The sequence below is a fragment of the Grampus griseus genome (genome assembly GCF_964374135.1).
Source record: "Grampus griseus genome assembly, chromosome: 15".
NCBI lineage: Eukaryota > Metazoa > Chordata > Mammalia > Artiodactyla > Delphinidae > Grampus > Grampus griseus.
Window position 1 is genome coordinate 7,953,501 of NC_139009.1, and position 20,885 is coordinate 7,974,385.

The following is a 20,885-nucleotide window of genomic DNA, read 5'->3' on the forward strand; positions in this document are numbered from 1 at the left end:
GCTATAAAGCTAACATACGCCCATAAAGTAACAAAGCAATACTGGGTCGTGTTACCTGGTAACAGAAGTAGATGTTCAGGTAACTGTCGCTATATGGAATAGATGTATCCTAAGTTAACAGCAACATCTTATTTGTTAAGTCCAAATCCTCAGTTAATTAAAATTTTATACTGTATCAGCAATCTATTTCCACAATAAATTAATTTTGGTTGAAAGAGGTTAAAATGTAAGTTTCTTCTATTGCATGCTTGAGAGAACAGTTCCCAGTGAAGAATAAATAAGGGGGGAGGGGAATAAGTAAGGGAACAATGGCAACAATAAGCCGGTCAATACAGCAGACACTATTAGAGGATTTTCAAACCTCCTTGCCCAGTAACCCTAAATTTAAAAGCAGCAGCAACTGAACAGGTAAAAAGAAAAACGCAGAGGAGTAGGACTGGGAAGTCACATGATGTATGTCTTCTCTGAGCAGCCGTAGCAGCAGCACATAAAAGCAACCTTCATGTTAGCACAGTGAAGCTCAAGGAGCAACTCCATCCTTGACGCTGCAACAAGATTCCTAGGAACCTGAATAAAATCTTCCACAAATTCCAAAACACCTCTAGCCCTTTTTACAGCATCAGCACTCTCTCCATAGATTTTAAATGTTCCAGTATCTTCATCTAGCTCAATAGCTGTAACTCCAGGAACCTTTCTAGCTTGCTGTATGTTACTGCCGTGTGTTCCTGTTGGCAGGCCCATCCAACGTCCTCTCACAACAAATTCCGCATGAAAAGCTGCTGCAAGTTGTTTTGTGCATTCTAAATGCTTAGTGGCCTCTTCATTTCTGGACATAAGCATCAACTTCGTACGAATACCTCGCAAATGCACGTCACTCAGAATGTTTACCCTCTTCACGGTTGCTTCACTGGCAGACAGTATCATTAGCTGTGTGGTTTCTGGATGGTAAAAAATTCTGCCTGCTCCTGCTGCTTTCTTAAAACCTTTATGTGCATTTTCACTAGCACACGTCTCTCTCAAATCCTCAGGAACATCCACTGTGCATTTAAAGAAGGTATTTTTTTTGGCAGTTTTATTTTGATTGACAGGCCGAAGTCATTCCAATGGGACCATTTCATTGTAAGTGGCATCACAAGCAGCATATTGAATGCCATAAAATTCTCCTTTCATCATTCGAAGTTTAGCCAACCACCATCCGCATGGTTCTTGATCATTTGCTCTTGAATACACCTGTACTTCATCTCCTTCACTAATTTATTTATTTATTATTTTTTTTGCGGACGCGGGCCTCTCACTGTTGTGGCCTCTCCCGGTGCGGAGCACAGGCTCCGGACGCGCAGGCTCAGCGGCCATGGCTCACGGGCCCAGCCGCTCCGCGGCATGTGGGATCTTCCCGGACCGGGGCACGAACCCGTGTCCCCTGCATCGGCAGGTGGACTCTCAACCACTGCGCCACCAGGGAAACCTCAATAATTTCTTTTTTTTATATCAGGTGGTTGTGGTAATCTAACTTCATTAAATGGAACCTGGCGTTCCAGTTGCCAGTTGTTCTCGAAAACAACTGTGAGGGCTTCCCTGGTGGCGCAGTGGTTGACAATCTGCACACTAATGCAGAGGACACGGGTTCGAGTCCTGATCCGGGAGGATCCCACATGCCGCGGGGCAACTAGGCCCGTGAGCCACAACTACTGAGCCTGCGCGTCTGGAGCCTGTGCTCCGCAACAAGAGAGGCCGCAATAGTGAGAGGCCCACGCACTGCGATGAAGAGTGGCCCCCGCTCTCCGCAACTAGAGAAAGCCCTCGCACAGAAACGAAGACCCAACACAGCAAAAAAATAATTAATAAACTCCTACCCTCAACGTCTTAAAAAAAAAAACAACAACTGTGAGGGAGTCTTCATGAACGTCTTTGATAAATCCCTTGTCGAAAGCCCCGTTGGAGCCGAGAATCTCCACCGTCACCTCCTCCGTGTTGGAACCGCAAAGCGATATTGTCATTTTAAATTACAATTTTGTGTTCTCTTGTGTGGATAAATTATAATTTAACTATTACCCTAGCAGACTCTTGGCCTTTTCCTTTTATTTGTGCTTTTGATGTTCTTTTCACTTTGATAAAACATCACTGATTGATGGTAATACACATTTCTGAAACTTGACCACCCTTAGAAAACGGCACAACACGTTTTACTTCAAGGATATACAGTGGGAAAAGATGCAGCCTTGCCTTAGCCCTCTCAGTCTCGTAGCCCCTTCTTCATTATCTTTTATGCCATTTATTTGTCTCTGTAACACAATAATTTGCATTTTCTTTACACCACCAAATTATGGGCTTCTTGAGGACAGCAATTTGTGCCTTAATTTTGTTTGACTCCCTCTAGTGGCCAGCCAAGACTTGGCATGTCACAGATGTTCAGAATATTCCTTTGGTGGGCAGGGGGGAGTATATTTCAGGGGCTGTGTGGGAACCCAGGTCCTCTCAGAGATGTGCAATGACAAATCTTGATCCAACTGACTCCCATTACCCTTTCATAGTGGAAAACTTCAAACGTCTACAAAAGTGGAAAGGTCATATACTGAGCTTCTGTGTGATCTCATCCAGTTCAACAACTGTGAACACTTGATCAATTTTGCCTCTTCTTCCTCCTCCCTCCCCGCCCTGCAACCCTCCTGGATTACCCTGAAGTAAATCCAAGACATTACAGCATTTCATACCCTTGGATTTTTGATGATGAGTTTACCTCCGAATCCGCCGAAAAGGGCATGTTTTCAGGAAGGTGGGCTTGCTGGGAAGCTGTGTAACAGACATGCCAGTGACCTGCCTACCTCGTTCTGCTTTGACCTTGAGCAGGTTGGCTCTCTGGCTCACCTATCTGTCACCTGAGGAGCTGGGCCTAGGTAATCCATGAGCTTCCTTCCAACTTGTACTTTGTTCCAGCTCAGGTCTGCCTTGTAGTCTAGTGTGGTAGTTCTCAAATTGTCGTTGCTGGGCCAGCAGCTTCGGCAGCACCAGGGACCTTGCACAGAATGCAGATTCTCAGGCCCCATACCCAGCCCTACTCAGAAGCTCTGGGAAGGGGTAGATTTGCCAATAATTTGTGGTTTAATAAGCCCTCCAGGTGATTCTGATGAACAGTCAAGCTTGAGAACCACTAATCTGTGAAAGTAGACAAGAGGTCTATAAGCTCTTTAAAAAAAAAAACGAACAGGGGACTTCCCTGGTGGTCCAGTGGTAAAGAATCCCCCTTACAATTCAGGGGACAACGGTTCGATCCCTGGTCAGGGAACTAAGATCCTATGTGTGGCAGGGCAACTAAGCCCGCATGCCACAAGTACTGAGCTCACGTGCTGCAAACTGTAGATCCCGTGCGTCCTGGAGCCTGCGTGCCACAACTAGAGAGAGAAAACCCACACGCCACAGCTAGAGAGAAGCCCTCACGCTGCAATGAAGATCCCGCGTGCCGCAAATAAGACCCGACACAGCCAAAAAATAAATAAATTAAAAAAAAAAAAAGGAAATCCTACCGGAAATTGTGCATTTACCCATCATCGAGTTCGATAAGTCAGTACAATGTCAGGTTCTTCCCTTTGTGCAGAATGAGACCAATGGTGGAGTGACTGTGAGATCTTTTGTTGATCAGGAACTCTGATTGATAGTTACAGTTCTTGACTCAAAAAGATTTGGGAAAGAAATGATTAGATAAAATGTTTCTGAACTGAAGTATATGTAGGCAATTTTCATTAAAAACAAAAAAAAGAAAAGGTCGAGAACCACTTCATGGGACACACCACATTTGTCATTACATATTTATTTGTTTGATGTCTTATCTCCCCCGTGGCACATGGTAAGTGCTGTGAAGGGTCAAGTCTGCTTTGCTCACCGTCCTGCCCCGGCACCCAGGACAATGGCTGGTCAATAGTATGTGTTTAGTAAATATTTGAGGAATGAATGAGCTTTGTTCTTTAGGGAACTTACAGAACTCTGGACAGAGCCAAGCCTAATACTGGTATAAACAATTAGAGAACAATTAAGGGTTCTATTTTGAGGTCTTGACTACAGTGTAGGAGAATTTGAGCCAAAAGTTCAGTTAGTTTTATATTTGTCACATAAAAGTATCTATTATGTGCTTAGCAGTATCTTGGCCTCTGGGGAGAAGTATGGAAGGCAATACAAGAAAAGAGTAAAACAAGGAGCTCGTGCTAATACGACTATTTCATTGGTTGGTAACTACCTTGCGTTCCAGTGCTTTCAGGCATAAGAGTTAGCCAAATAATAATAATTATTAGAGCCACCGCAACCCTTGGGCATCTACCATGTAAAAAGTATTTTATGAGAATCGCCTAAATATCTGTTCCCTGACATGAACTTATTGGTAAATTTTGAAATTTTGTATTTTAACAAAATAAAAACTCATTGATACCTTCATTTGTAAAAATTAAAAACGAGGTTAGAAAGTTGTTTCCAAAATTTAAACATCTGCAGACATCATGGTCTGTAAAGGTAACACGAGTTTTAGCATCATTTATTTAATACATACCTATTTATTGAGTATGTACCATGTGCCAAGTATTGTCTAAGTGCTGGAGATACAGCAGTGAGCAAATCAGGCAATTCCTGCCCTCCTGGAACTTACATTCTAGCGGTAAGATCGGCAGTGAACCTCTGTGCTGTAAGTGATTTTCATTTTCATAGAAAATGTGGTAAAGATTCTATTATCTAAGATCACAATCTGGCCATATATAAGCTATAATATGTTACAATCCATGGCGACCAAGCAGACAGGTGTGGACATTCCTGCTAACCCCTCTGAGCTGTGAGATGCCCACTCTTTCCTCATGATACCTTTCCTACCCTATGTGACACATGCATTGGGGGTGGGGAGTGCCAGGGTCGATCCATTACCAAGGCTTAAAGTATTTATGATTTTTAAAGTAAGATGCATAATAAGAAAGATCCAATATTGCCGTCTTGCACTGCCCTGTATTAGCTTGGGCTGTCATAACAAAATACCATAGACCAAGTAGCTTAAGCAGCAGAAATTTATTTCTCACAATTCTGGAGGCTAGAAATTCAAGATCAAGTTTCTGGTTGATTTGGTTTCTGGTGAAAAGCTCTCTTCCTGGCTTGCAGGTGGCCACATTCTTGCTGTGTCGTCACATGGCCATTCCTCCCCTCCTCCCACAGGAGTGTGGAGAGAGAGAGAGAGAGAGAGAGAGAGAGAGAGAGAGAGAGAGAGGGGGAGGGAGGGAGACGGAGCCCTCTACTGTCTCTTCTAATAAGGACATTAACTCTGTTGATCAGGGCCCCACCCTTATGACCTCACAACACACTGGGAGTTAGGGCTTCAACATATGAATTTTGGGGGGACACAAGTCTTCAGTCTATGGCACACTCCAAAGATTGCCCCCTTAGGTGAGCATTCTCAGTTTTGGAGCCTGCAGTTTTAGGGTTGGTTTGCAAGAGCACACAGGGGCTCCCAGCACTGGTTTGGGGGGTTTAGAGGAGGAACGAGACTCTTCTTCTGAAGTGTGTGAGGCTGGAGCACACATAGGTGACACCGTTATTGTCGGTAATCTTTTTTGTACCTGGCAGGGAGACTGAGTGTGTATACCCCTGTGCAGCCCCAGGGCAACACATGACAGGGTACTTACCTGAAGGTGTTTGTGGGTTGTTGGTAGACAGTTCTGGACTGGAAACAGCACGCAAAAATTGCTAAGTCCTTCAGAGGGCAAGTTCTTCTGGATTTGAGCCATCAGATGAATTCCCTGCCATGCTAATAAGATCTACCACCATTATTCACACATTTCTTAAATGTCCTGGTTTATTTTGATGTTGAAGGCACATGTATAGACCACCCTTTACAAAAGATTCCGTTTGGCTCTCTCTGCTTCTGGCTTGACAAACGATTCTGTTCATTTCCTGTGCCTCTGCTTCCTGCTGACATTCTTGTCTTCTGTTAGACTTGAATGTGACTCAATTTAGGAGTAATATATCACGAGACCCATCTGGACCTTGGATTTACTAGGGCTTCCTTGCTCTTTGGAATCCATCATTCCCATGTTTTAGATTGAGAAGCTGTCACAGAACTGGTCAATCGCAAAAGTGGGACCTGATCCTCAAACTATCTCCTAGGTAGTGAGGGATGATCTGTGTGCATGTCTGTGCCTTTCTCTTCACCCACATTCACTCTGAAGGTGATTCTGCAGGTGGCCATTCTATTGCATTGCTTTTTCAGTTTTGCCACCCAAGGGTGAGCCTGTGAGTCAGGGGTTAGAAATAAGAAAATGGAAGCCCAAAGAGGAAACCTGGGAACAGATTTGAGTAGCTAATTCTGGCGCATCTAGTAAGATTTAAAAATTAAATACCATTTAACTACTAGAAGGCATTTAAATAACAGGGTCCTGCAAAGTTAGTTACCTTCATTATGGGCTCCACTGAGTTTGGTTGTATTTTCACATTGTAAGAGTTTCACAAAGTTTTCATTTCAGTAGTGTAAATTTTTTCAGTTGTGATAGGAATATAACTTTGCAGTTATTCAGTTAGATACATGGAAGTAAAACCCAGTTCCTCCTCTCTTATGATTTTAAGTGGAGTAAAGGCAATGGGAACTAACATTTCATGGCTGTTCTGGCCAGGTTCTGAGTTGGACTGATAGCACCTATGAGGTGTAGCTATTATCATTTCCATTTTATATGTGGGAAAACCAAAGTCCAGAGAAGTTCAGGAACTTGATCCAGGTCATGTAGAGGTGAGATGCTGTACCAGATGTGAAGGCACATCTGTCTGACCACAAAGCTATACAACTGTGAAGCCAAATCTTAGCCCCACGCAAAAAGTCTCTGTCCATTCTGTAACCTGTCCAAACTGTTATCTGTTTCAAATTAATTTCTACTTGTACTTTTCATTTGTCTGTCATTCAGTCTCCCTTCTCTTAGCCCTGACCCCAGGGCTGGTCAGAGTAACAGCCATATCTCAGGATAAACATTCTGCCTTTATCCTTTCTATCATCTTCCCTGTTTCTTTCTGAGAACCTGCATTTTTTCACAGGCTTTTATGGGGTGTTAGCCTAAAAGAAAATCTTCATTTGACCCTCTCTTTTGCTAAGATATTTGTTGGTTTTGTCTAGAGAATTAGGCATTATGATTTCTGTAGCTCTAAGAGAGATACCTTTGCCTGACTGTATCCAGGATGCTGGCTTGATTTTACTTTCATCTTCTAATTACAATCTTTCTTCTGTTCATTTATGGCTGTTCACAGCATCTCGTAGACGCGAGTAGAGGAGAGAGATTCTTGGTTGAACAGAAAACCAGAACTACTATGAGCTCACATCTCTGAAGTTTAAATTGTCTTCCCAAAATGTTAGTTTGAGAGCAAATTCAGTCAGTGTGCTTGATCAATAACTCCATATTAAATGCTCACTGTGTCATTGTACATCGTATTGCATTAGGCGTGGCAAGGGACACCCAGGGGCAGTGCGGACCTTGCCTTCAAGGGGTAGTTTGTAAACTATAGACATATGAAGTATTGCTGCTGTCCTTACTAATGGCTACAGACATGATACGAGTTTAGAAAAAGTAGTATTTGGGCCGGTGTGTTTGTGGACAGAGAGGAAGTGAATCTGATTGACAGCAGATGAGAGGAGAAAGGAGCAGGTAGACTTTGACCTAAGCTCGGTTATCTTACATGGGCCATATCACTAATCCTTACTCAGTGAGGTGGAGGGTTGGACCCATTGTAGACATGAGGACATGAAGGTGTGGAAAAGCCAATGGACTTGCTCAAGGTTACATGGGCAACAAGTGGTGGAAAATCCATTTCTATCTGACTCCAAAGTGGGAGTGAGGCCTGGACAGAGCCAGGCTGATGAGATGGGCTTGTGTATGTGTGTGGGGTGTGGTCTGAGGGCACCCCAACACCAAGCCACTTCCCCCGACTTCTTACCACACAGACTTCGAGGACTTTAGCGTTGTAAGATACCTTCAGGATTCTTGGGTCCCACCCAGACCTTATGAATTAGAATCTTTGATGAATCTGCATTTCAAAAGCCCTCCAAGGGAGTCTTATGCATGCTGCAGGGTAAGAAGCACTGCTCTGTGGAGCTGCTCTGTCACTGCCCTGGCAAGCGGTCATTGGAAGGGCTCTTTGGTCTAGAAAGCTGGAGTCCTGACACAGCTTCCTTAGTCAGACTTGCCTTTAGATGATGATGATCCTGCATCTGTTTACATGGCAGTGGCCTGAGTGGTTAAGCTAATGAGCGTGTACTTAAGAGCTGGTATCTGGAGTCATGCAGACCCAGGGTCACATGTGGACTCGGCTATACTTGGGCAAGTGACCTAATCTTCTCTAGGTCTGTTTCTTCATCTATAAAATGGGGTCAGTGATAATAAACACCTTGTAGAGCAGTGTCAAGAATTCAGCGTGTTACATGTCAGGTGTTAGAATATTGCCTTCTACATAGAAAGAGCCCAAACGCCTTCCCCTCCCTCTCCTTCTCCTGCTACTATTACTCCTCCTCCCCATCTTCCACCACTCCTTCCCCTTCCTCGTCATCGTGATGACGATGATGATATTATCACCCACATCCTGTCTCTGGGTCTTAACACAGGGGTGCTCACTTCCCACTGCTGTCCACACCTCTTGCTCAGTTCCTACGGTGATGATGCCGGGTCATCCTGTGACCTCTAGGCTCCCCCCATGTGACACGGATCCACTTGCATGGGGAACTGGGCCTGTACCATCATCTGCTCATCTCACTTATTTTTCTTTAGCGCTGCTGCCTGTGAGTGGTGTTCTTTGAGCGTCGTAACTGGGAAGCAGTTGGTAGTTTTGCACAACTGGCTGCCGTGGTGTGTGAAGCTCCTACGTCGTGCCAGCATTTTACATCATCCCTGAGCCTCAGCACAGCCTCAGGATGTAGAGTCTGTGATACACATGCTACAGCTGTGTAAACTGACGCCCAGAGGTTTACCTGCTGGGAAGAACCATAGGAGATTGCTATTTTTGTAGAACGAAATAGTATAATGGCCATTTCGAATGGTTTAACCTAATACTTTCATCATACCACATAAATGTTTTTCACACACTGAAGAAATGGTCCTGGGAGTTCCCTGGCGGTCCAGTGCTTAGGACTTGGCGCTTTCACTGCCGAGGGCCCGGGTTCAATTCCTGATGGGGAACTAAGATCCTACAAGCCATGCGGCTCGGCCAAAAAGGATATTTTCTTATTTCTTCTAACCAGAATATTACCTGAAAGGACACATTAAAAAAATTGTGGTCATGCACTTTTCCAAGCATTTCACAATGTAACTCAGTCCTCACAACAGCCTTACGAGGTGGGTGCTGTTATCGGCACCCTCGTTTTACAGATGCGGAGCCGAGGTACAGAGACGTTAAGGAGCTTGTCCAAGGCCACACGCCAGGAGGTGGCAGAGACACAACATGGACACAAGCAGTCTGGGCCCGGAGCCTGGGCGCTAAGCCTCCTGAATCTTGGGGTAAGGGGCTTTTTCCCGAGTAAGCAGCATTTTTGCTGCTGTGGACTTTGGACAAGTGGGGGCAGGAAGGGCACGGGCCTCTGTGAGCACCTCTGTGAACCTGTGTTAGGTGCTCTGTGTACCCTCTCATCTAACTTTAGCAGGAGACTTGTGATGTTTTCCTCACCTCCCATTTTACAGGTGAGGAAAACCAGCTGGATTTCAAGCCTCCTGGTGTCTGACTGCAGAGCTCTGTCTGTCCTTATGCCGGGTGCTGCTTCCCTCTCCTTTCACTCCTCCTGTGGTGGAATTACCGCTGCGACCGTTGTCAGGAATCCGGTTTCTCAACCTCCTGCTCTTTGCTCTGTTGAGACCCAGCCCTGGCCGCTGCGCTGCTCTTAACTCTCAGACTGGGATTCGGGTCGCCAATGGGGTCTTCTTTAAATGATTGGATCATCATGGTAGGGCACAAAAGTGCCTTGTTGGGATTTTATACGGATTTGGGTTCATTTACACGGGTGAAAATGAATAGAATCAGACGGGGCCCTTGGACGTGCCCTTCTAATCCCCATTAACACTGGATAAAGCCTGCAAATTCCCAGAGAGATTTCTCACGTGGAGACAATGGTAAGAAGCAGCAGTGCGTCTTCTCCAGCCTGTGGCCACACTCGAATGTCTTACTAACAAAGCAGGTGGTCTGGACAAGAGCTTTTTCTCCTGCTCAGGTAGCAGTGTTATGGCAACTTGCTAGCAAGACTATCTTTTGAAAAATGCTGAGAGATATTATTTATTTTTAATTAACATTTTAATTTTGAGGTATTTATAGATTCACATGCAGTTGTAAGAAATAATACAGAGCTCTCATGTGCCTTCTACTCAGTTTCTCCCAAGGGTAACATCTTGAAACTCTATAGTACGATATCACAACACTGATACAGTCAAGATACAGAATTGTTCCATCACCACAACCATCCCTCATGCTGCTTTTGCGGAGACATGGCTGCTTCCCTTTCTCTCCTGCCATCCCCTATCCCTGCCCCCTGGCAATCACTGCTCTGTCCTCTAGTTCTATAATTTTGTTGATTCAAGGATGTTATATAAAGAGAATTATATAGAATGTGATCTCCTGAGATTGTCCCTCCCCACACCCCGCCCCAGCATAATTCCCTGGAGATTCATCTAAGTTCTTTTGAGTATTAATAATTCATTTCTTTTAAATTGGTGCAATCACTATGGAAAACAGTATGGAGGGTCCTCAGAAAAGCTAAAAATAGAGCTGCCGTGTGAGCCAGCAATCCCACTTCTGGGCATATACCTGGACAAAGCTACAATTCAAAAAGATACATGCACCTCTATGTTCACAGCAGTGCTATTCACATTAGCCAAAACATGGGAACAACCTAAATGCCTGTCAGCAGATGAATGGATAAAGAAGATGTGGTACTTATATACAATGGAATACTACTCAGCCATAAAAAAGCATGAAATAATGCCATTTGCATCAACATGCATGGATGGACCTAGAGGTTATCATACTAAGTGAAGTAAGTCAGAAAGAGAAAGACAAATACCATGTGATATTACTTATATGTGGAATCTAAAATATGACACAAATGAATCTATCTATGAAACAGACTCACAGACATAGAGAACAGACTTGTGATTGCCAAGGGGAAGGGGGGGTGGGGGAGGGATGGACTGGGAGTTTGGGATTAGTTGATGCAAATTATTATATATAGAATGGATAAACAACAAGGTGTCCTACTATATAACACAGGGAACTATATTCAATATCCTGTGATAAACCATAATGGAAAAGAATATGAAAAAGAATGTATATATATGTATAACTAAATCACTTTGCTGTACAGCAGAAATTAACATTGTAAATTAACCATTCTTGAATAAAATAAATTCAAAAAAATAACTTATTCCTTTTTATTGTTGAGCTGTATTCCAAGCTGTGGCTGGGCCACAGTGTAACCATTAACGTGTTGAAGGATATCAAAATTGTTTCTGGTTTTTGACTATTATGAATAAAGCTGGTGTTGACATTTGTGTACAGGGTTTTGTGTAAACATAAGTTTTAATTCCTATAGTATAAATATCCAGGAGTGCAATGGCTGGATCTTATGGTAGTTGAATGTCTAATTTTATAAGAACCTGCAAAACAGTTTTCCAGAGTATCTGTACCATTTTACACTCCTACCAGCAATGCATGAAGATCCGGTTTCTCTGCATTCTTGACAACATTTGGTACCGTCACTATTTTCTCTTTTAGACATTCTGATGGATGTATAGTGATATCTCATGGTGGGTTTAATTTGTATTTTCCTATTGGGCTAATGAAGCTGAACATCTTTTCCTGACTTACGTGCTTTCTGTTTATCCTCTTTGGCAAAATGTCTCTTTTATGTCTCTTGCCCATTTTCTAATTGGATTTTTTTTAACTGTTGAGTTTAAGAGTTAAAAAAGTATTACAGGTGCTAGTCTTTTGTTGGATATGTGGTTCGCAAATATCTTCTTCCATTCTGTAGTTTGTCTTGTCTTTTCTTAACAGGGTCTTTTGCAGAGCAAAACTTTTAAATTTTGGTGAAATCCAGTGTGTCAACTTATCAATTTTTAAGGATTGTGCTTTTGGTGTCAAATCTAAAAACGTTTTGCCTAGCCCTAGATCATGAAGATTTTTGACTCTTCTTGGTTGTTTTTTTTTTCCTAGAAGTTTTATAGTTTCGTTTTACATGTAAGTCTGTGATCCATTTTGAGTTGATTTTTGTATAAGGTGCAAAGGTTCAGGTTAAGATTCATTTCTTTGCCTACGGGTATCCAATTGTTCCAGCACCATTTGTTGAAAAAGCTCTTTCTCCTCCATGGAGCTGCATTTGCAATGATTTCTTCTAAGATTTTAAGAACTGATATATTTGCCTTTTTCTTATCGAGGCAGATAGACTGGGCCACATAAGCGCCTACGGTTTGTACAATAAATTTGAGTTGCTCGTGTAGCTAATTATAGTCAGGCCATCCACAAGGGCATTTCAGCTGAGGGACCCTGGGGTCAGGACTTGATGGCAGCTGTGGAGGAGTGAGAGTCAGGGCCCCGGGGACTCTGGATGGGAGGCTGAGCTTCTCCGGAGTTTTGCTGCTGCTGGGCAGCTGGGCCACTTCCTCTTCCAGGCAGGGGTGGTGACACCGGGTGTTCTAGGTCGGCCTGGGGCACGCTGACCTGCTGGTGGACTTGACCTTGTGGAAGGCACGGGCATGACCGGGTTAGGTTCCCACTTCGTCTCACCCGTCATCTGCAGCCCTGCCTGATCCCTGGTGATCTCAGCTGTCAGCTCCTGTGAGGTTTCCCCAACCCCGACCCCCAGTGCAGCCTCCAGCAGCTGGCGGTTTCAAAACTTGTATCTAGAACACGCAGGACTCCAGTGCCATCTTGGGAGTGTGGGTTTGCACTGAAAAATTTGTGATTATTTTTAAATGTTTTCTATTACACACAGGTGTTCACTAGAGAAAAAACTAGATAGCACAGTTCAGCAAAACTTATCTGTAATCCCCATACCCTGAGATAATCCCTGTGAACACAAAATTATTAATTTTGAAAGGAAGATTTTTTTTTTTTTCTCATTTCTTTCACCAGCTGGACCATCAAGACACAAAGCTGGTTTGGAAAAAAAAGAAAAGAAAAAAAGAAATTGTTCTCTCATTGGCTGCATCTGGAGAGAGGTTTTGGCACTGCGGAGCGTGCCGCAGATGTGGCCTGTGTGGGTGAGGGCACAGGTCAGCACTGGCAAATGCAACTTCACCCAAAGGTGGGGTACCAAGGCCGGTGGGACCAGTGCTGCCAGAATGATCTTTTGTTTCCGCTGCTCAGCTGTCCAGGATCATGGCTGCGGACATCAAAGACATGTCTAAACACTGTTATCTGGCCCTATCCTTTGCCCTGACTGTGGAAGGGGTCTCCCCACAGGGAGCCCTGGAGAGCAGAGCCCCTGCCTTCCGTCCCACTATTAATTCCACGTAAGAGCGGATCAGTAGTATTTGCATTAGCCATGTACCTCTGTCTCTCTGTTTTGTTCTGAGAAAAAATTTGTTGACTTACCTAATTAAAAGCTTAAAAAGCATTTTCTTTACATTTCTTTACGTTGTGTGTGTTAATTGCAGAAAAGTTATAAAACACAGAAAAATACAAAACCCCAAACTATAATTCCTCCACCTAGAAATAACCATTGTTTGCCTTTTAGGAAGTTCTTGTCTTTTTCATGTTCACATACAATAGAAATTTTACAAAAAAATGCTATCCTCCTGTATGTAGTTTCCCTGTAGGTGTGCTAGGACTCGTCAACCATGTCATTGCTGCAAACATTCTACTGCACAAATTTTGATATCTGCAGAGTTCTATCATATATCATTTTTACATAATTTCTTTACATTTTAGAATTGTGGCTTAAAAATATTAAGATGGTATTGTTACCTTTTCTGCTTAGCAAACAATTCTTATTGTAGCAACTAAAACATTGTGTATACAATTACCTGCTTTCGTTTACTGTAGGAACTTTGTAAAGGTATGTTCAAGTAATAGATTGTTACTTTGCTAGTTCAAATGGTTCTGGCCGCTTGGGATAAGGGAACCACTGAGACTGACTCAGTTGTGCTGAACAAATAGTGGATGCTTGACATCTTTACAGCAGGGAGTGGATTCTGGTCAGACTTCTGAACACATGGGCACCTCTGTGGGGGAAAGGCTCACAAGGGGAACAGCAGATCGGTCCCCGGTGCATTTTCCTAGGCCAACTTTTGGCTAAGCAACATTAAGAGAGAAAGTGTAGAGAGTCCTGGCAAAGTAGTTTGATTTCGGTGTTAGCCTGCGATGTAAACGTAACAGATCATGAGATACCATTTTACTCCACATTTTCATCTATGATGTGACTTGGCCGTGACGCCGGGCTCAGGTTTTTGGTCCCATCTTAGAGTCCTCGGTCAAGCGCTGTGCCAGACTCTTTGTCCTGACCACACTGCATGTCATCGCCTGTTCGCCTGCACCTTCCCTGCGTGGATTGCCCAGATTTTGAAGGCAGGAAACCAGGCTCCATCACTCGGGCACCCATGGGACTCCAGCTGAGTGCTGCAGCCTCCTGGCCAATGAACATGTTCAACCCCTTTAATTCAGTGGTGTGCCCTAAGACTTTGCAGTTATTCACATAGGTCCCAAGCTCTTTTGAGTATATTGCCACGGTGGTGGTGGGAGCTGAGAGGCAAAAGAATGTGACTGAGAGGACGGCATCTTGTTTCCACTATGGGATTCTTTCCATGATGGGATGTGAAGAATTTTAGACAGGTTTCCTGAATTACTGTAACCCAGTTCATTACTAAGGGAAGGTGTTTTAGATACTATTTTATCTTATACTTTTACCAAAGGAAAAGGTAATTTTGAGATGCTTCTTGTTAGGTTTGCTTTATTTTGTTTTCAGGAATCATAATTTTTTTTTTTGGCCATGCTGTGTGGCTTGTGGGATTTTAGGTCCCCGACCAGGGGTCAAACCCGGGCCCTCGGCAGTGAGAGTGCAGAGTTCTAACCCTTGGACTGCCAGGGAATTCCCAGGAATCATACTCTTAGGGTTCCCTTTCTATTTATGTTTGGGCGGAACTGATTTTTTTTTTTTTTTTTTTACTCATTAGAGCCTGGATTTCCTTGTAAGTTTACAGAACCAGTACAACTTGGCGCCTCCCTCAGTTCAGCTGTTTGCTCCTTTATTAGTGAATCTGAATAAAGGCAATAATAACAAATAGGATGAACATATTTACTGGCCACAAACATTGTATCAGGTACTTCATCTGTATCTCCATCTACTTTATGTATCGTTTCATCTGTAGCACTTCATAGAGTGAAGGCTTATAGGGGGTTCTGTAGGGCTTAGAGAAGGGCTGCATGATTTTATGCTCCAGCAAGCCCGCAGAGGTAAGTTTTATTGTCTTCAGAGTTGAGGACTAGAGGCTGAAAAAGCCCCAAGGACAGGGTCATGCAGCTTGAAGGGGTCAACTGGGATTCAAACTGAAGTCTATGCAGCCTCAAGGCTGTGTTGGTGCCACTGGCTTGGTCAGTTTCTGGGGCGGGGGGTGCGCAGGCTTCATAGACAGAGCTGGAAAAGGAGGGGCAGTGGCGCTGACTGATACAAGAGCTTTCCAGAGGGTTAAGGGACCACCTTGTGGTGGTAGGGGCCTCATCTCAGCCCCCAGCTTGGATAGAGGTTTCACACATGCCCGAGGTCAGAGATGACCTCCCAGCGCAGACACCCTTGTAGTTCTAAGGCTGTGGGACGATGTCATTTACTGTTTTATTGATTTCCTCAGAAATTCTCGTGAGGTACTTCTGTGGGGAAAAAATAATTAAAAAAAAAAAAAAAAAAAAAGGGCTACTTCCTAACCTTAGTAATTCCTGATGTGGTAGAAACAGACTCATGAGCCAGCCAGAATGTGTTAGTGCAGCAGCAGCTGCTACTTATTATCTTAAAATTCTCTTTAGATCTTGATATACTTTAGTGGAATGACAATATTTCTTTCCAACTTTTAATTTTGATACAGTATTCTTTTTGCAGTGATGTAACAAAAACGTTTCCAAATCTCTGTATTATATATAATGAGTTTAGAGAAAGGCACACATTCACCAAGATCACGATCAATAATAGACACGGCACCAGAATATTGATTTTGTCCTTGAGGAAATCCAATAGTAACAAATCGATGAATTATAACACATGATGAAAGTGGTTGAACTCACCTGTAAACAGACATTGGGAGGAAAGCAGTAGTAACATGTGCTACTAATAACTATTAAATTGGGGGAGATGATGATGTTTAGTGTTGGCAGACACTCAGGGGTGGTGCAAGGGGGCAGAGAGACAGAGCAATTTACTTGTAGTTCTGTGATGAAGAAGTAACAGGCTGGCATCAAAGCTGCCACGTTTGCTTATTGCTACAACAATTATTTATTGAACGCCCGCCGTGTGTCAGGCACCGGGGACAGACTGGTGAGCCAACCCCTCCCCGCCCATGGCTCCTGTGTGTATGGCTGTTCAGCTGAGCTGGGGGAGACAGACTTTATCACACGATCCCTGAATGAATGAGGAGGGATGCACTCAGATAGGAAGAAAGTTCCAGAGAGCAGAGAGCAAAGAAACGTGACCTAGATTGGAACTTGATCTGAAGAGGACTTGGCAATAACTGCAGGACCAGGGGGTGTGGTGGTGGGTCTGGAGGAGGTCTGTCCTGACCCAGGAAGCAGTGCAAACATCGCAGGGCTCAGCCCCCGCGGCCCGTGCCTGCGATGGAGGCAGTGGGGTGGATGTCTGGAGGGCAGAGGTGTGCAGCCTGGGGGGCAGGTGGGGACCTGCCCAGAAAACCTTTGGGCGTTTGTTAAAGATGAGCGAGCTTAACCATGGAGCGATGGGAAGCTGCTGCCGGGGCTTCAGGGGCTGGGGCGGGCCTGGGGAGCCGTGGCCGGGTCAGTGGGCTGTCCCCCGACTCTGTGTCCTTTGCAAGCTGCCTCTGGAAACTTGATGTTCCCCATGAAGCTTTCTTTGAGGCCTTTGAATGTGACAGCAGATGGAGCTGGAGGGGCTGGGGGGGCGTCTAGCCTTCAGTTTTCTGAGCTGGCCTCCAGGTGGTCTTCCAGGGGACCTCCAGTGGAGATTTAGCCACAGGGGTTGGGACTCAGCGGTGAGCTTTTTCAGACAGTAGCCATGATGGGTATTTCCACCGTGTCTTTCCTCTATTGCAAGCCCTGTAACATCGCGAGAATTTGAGGCACTGAGGACCGTTGACGGGGTGATGCCCTCTTGCTTGTCCACACCCTCCCCGTGTGAAAGTCCAGCAGAGTCCCGGGCTTCCAAGAAACTTCCCCTATGTTTGCAGATATTCACTGATCTCTCTTTTCTACTCTGTTTGAAGCTTATTGTCCACCCGATGATTTGGGGGAAAGGTAGCATTAAGTGTAACCGCATCAACACAAGTGAGCCCTAGGTCTTTGATGGCAGGGGAGGAAGGATTTACTCTGCACTTCCCAGCTCAGCACACCTGGGACCCAAAGCACCTGGCAAGCGTCTGTTGTGTTATACACACAGCTGGAGAGAAGCCAGCACCTGCTTCTTCCTTTGCTTTCCTCAACTCCAGGTCTCCTGGCTTCAGCTTCTGTGATGAGTCAAAGGACCAAATCAGAGGGTCTGACATTCATAGATGCTGCAACTAGATTCAGATTTTCTGATTTTCCATTCAGTTCGACAAGAGAGGGAGCCTCTTTCCTCCCTGTCTTCTTCCTTCCCTCTGTTGTGTGTGTGTGTGTGTGTGTGTATGCGTGTGTGTGTGTGTGATGGGTAGGGGGAGGTGGGGGGACATCTGTAGAGTCTCTGAAAGAGGGCAGTCTGGCTCCCCCTCCCATGAGCAGAGGCGAATGGAACAGGGGTTCACATCATTCACTTCCTGAATCCTGTTCCCTGGTGAGTTTCAGGGCCTTGATCTCTGGGCACAGACATCTCAAGATGGATGGATAATTAGAAGATATACATCTGTGCCCTCACCTTTGGGGTCACTTGGTAGATTAAATTCATTTAATCCTGAAAAGGTCAAGTAGGAGAAGCGTATTTGCCCACACATAAGGGCCCTCCTTTCTCCACGAGCCTGGGATGGCTGTGGTGTGTTTAAAAAGAAATTTAGAAATGTCCTTGTATATATGAACATGTGCCATGTACATCATATACATGGAAGAAACTATTTTCTGAAAGTATAACATGAACATGTGTGCTGTGGATGTTCTTATATGTTTGTTTCCCTAAAGTGGCCGGGATGGGAATCAGGCCTTAGGCAAGATTTAGTCACTGACTTCCTTGGGCTTCCCAGGGAGGCTCTTTGGATGGGATTTCCTCACCTGGAAAACTAGGAGATGGGACGAGGTAATGTCGGTCCCGTTCAGCGATACCATCCCCCGTGGCCTGGGAGCGTTGTTTCTAACCATGATGCATTCTTCCCTCAGTCTTTGCTTGAGTGAAGATGCTGGGATTTCCTATCCTTTGGAAGGGAGCCGGCTGTGTAAGCAGGTGGTGAACAAGCGGCTGAGCCAGGGAGGGAACTGCCGGGCTGTGTGCAGATGGCTTCCCTGGGGACTGAGCCTGTGTTAATGGCCTAAGGGGAACCAGCCACACTTTCTCATCAGTAAGGCCAATGATGACGGCCCCTCCGGCCCATGAATCTAAGCTTCTCTTCCCATGATTGATGGCAGGCCTTTTTGCACATCCTCCCCAGATCTGTGGTGTTTTGTTAATTAGGTTATGAGAAACCTACTGTGGCCAATGGAGGACGTTAGGGCGTTGTGTGGTGTATTTATTATTTTTCCAGTAGACCAGATGCCTTTGCAATTAATTAGGAATTGGTGGTGGCTTTCCCCAAAGTAAACAGATAGAAATAATCGTATAGTTCTCCCTCTCTTTCCTTTATTCATTTATTAAAAGTTCGTTATGCTTAGATGCTGTGACATGTGCTGGGAGGAAAGAAAGAATGTGGCCTGGGGCTTGCAGCTTGGCTGGTAGGAGAAGGGGGCAAAGTACCATAAAGGGTAATGTGCAGATGCAGGGGTAAGAAGGAGCCCTTTTGGGTGAACATGTCTCAAAGAGCTTCGCAGAGAAAGGTCACCTGAGTTAATACTTTAAAGAGATGTACTCTTGGGTTATGTGAAGGGGAAAGGACATTCCTGGTGGAGGCCCAATTTTTTTAAAAAAATTACGTGTTAACTGAATATCTTCAGTTTAGTTTACAGCCAATGTTAACGGTGCTGAAGTCCTCTGTGGTCTCATTTTCCATAAAAGGAGGCGACTGGACTTGGAGATGATGAAGGTGTCATCTCAGAGCAGGTGTCCGTCCTGAGACAGAGCAGGTAGAACAAGGAGGGGAAGACTAGCCCTGCTGCTGCCGCTGCCACTCCCAGCTCCTGGTGTTTGGTTCCCGATGTGAGCCAGGCATGGCTCTGAGCACCTCCCGATCGCTGTTTCTATTCCTAACAAAAAACTTGAGACAGGCCTTTATCAGCCCTATTTTCCAGGAGAGGTAAGGGAAACCTGGAGAGGTTAAGTCACTGGCTCGAGGACACAGAGTATGTGCAGCAGGTCTGAATCCAGGGCTCCTGACTCTGCATCCTTTGCATGCGTGTGGACTGTTCCAATATTCCAGACACACGGCCGTGCGTTGTGGTGGAATGTGCTGGGGATGTAACACTTTGGTTTTCAGAGCTTTAAGGATCAGAGAGTCACCCCCAGTAGACAGTAGTCTTTTTATTTTTATTTATTTTTGTTATTTATTTATTATTTTTGGCTGCGTTGGGTCTTCACTGCCGTGCGTGGGCTTTCTCTAGTTGTGGCGAGCAGGGGCTGCTCTTCGTTGCGGTGAGCGGGCTTCTCATCGCGGTGGCTTCTCTTGTGGCAGAGCACGGGCTCTAGGCGCATGGGCTTCAGTATTTGCAGCACTTGGGCTCGGTAGTTGTGACTCACAGGCTTAGTTGCTCTGCGGCACATGGGATCTTCCCGGACCAGGGATCGAACCCGTGTCGCCTGCATTGGCAGGCGGATTCTTAACCACTGCTCCACCAGGGAAGTCCCTGTTTTTTATTTTTGAAGTATAATTGGTTAACAATGTTTGTACAGCAAAGTGGTCCTGTTATATATATATATATATATACACACACACACACACACACACGTATATATCTATTCTTTTTCACATTCTTTTCCATTATAGATTATTACAATGTATTGAATACAGTTCCCTGTGCTATACAGTAGATTCTTGTCACTTATCTATTTTACATATAGTAGTGTGTATCTGTTAATCCCAAACTCCCAATTTATCCCCCCCAGCCATTGTCTTAAATGCAAAGTATTTTTGTCACTTTATATGTCTTGTGTGAATTAGATATACTGATTTTGATACAAAATTACACAATAATTAATAATTCATTGAATCAAGAAATTAAAAATATACTATACCAGTTTTGCTGAGTAGGTGATATAACAAGCATCGACATTTCCTCTTGATGAGTCCATAGTAACAACAAAACCATAGTAATAGCAGCAAAAGTGACTGTCTCCTCTGTTCTAGATCAGGTGCCTTACATTTGATATTAAGAAACAATGATGGTGAGTATACATACCGTGTTTTACTATTTTAAAGAAGTTGCCCAGAACTTGCTGTTCTGTGAAATGGGCATCATGATTTCTGATCCAGGAGTCCCCGGGCATGGAGCTCCCAGCTCTACAGGCAGGGGCCCTGCTTCTCCAAGTCCCTCCCCTCTCTGAGGGCTGGGTCGAGCCCCACATCAGCAGTGGTCCACACCGAGCCTGTCCTTTGGCTGCCTCCACTTGAGGCCGGGGTCCTGAG

General features: G+C 44.6%; 1 protein-coding gene across 1 annotated transcript in view; it reads right to left on the reverse strand.

Annotated features, from left to right (window-relative positions):
• Window positions 1-444: 444 nt before the first annotated feature.
• LOC309833749 (RNA-binding protein FXR1-like) overlaps window positions 445-20,885 on the reverse strand; it is a gene marked incomplete at both ends in the record, with an annotated part of 49,039 nt that continues 28,598 nt past the window's right edge. Inside the window, 2 exon segments of the mRNA XM_082672183.1 lie at window positions 445-1,095; window positions 1,099-1,249. Of these exon segments, the coding sequence (XP_082528309.1) occupies window positions 445-1,095; window positions 1,099-1,249 (802 nt within the window).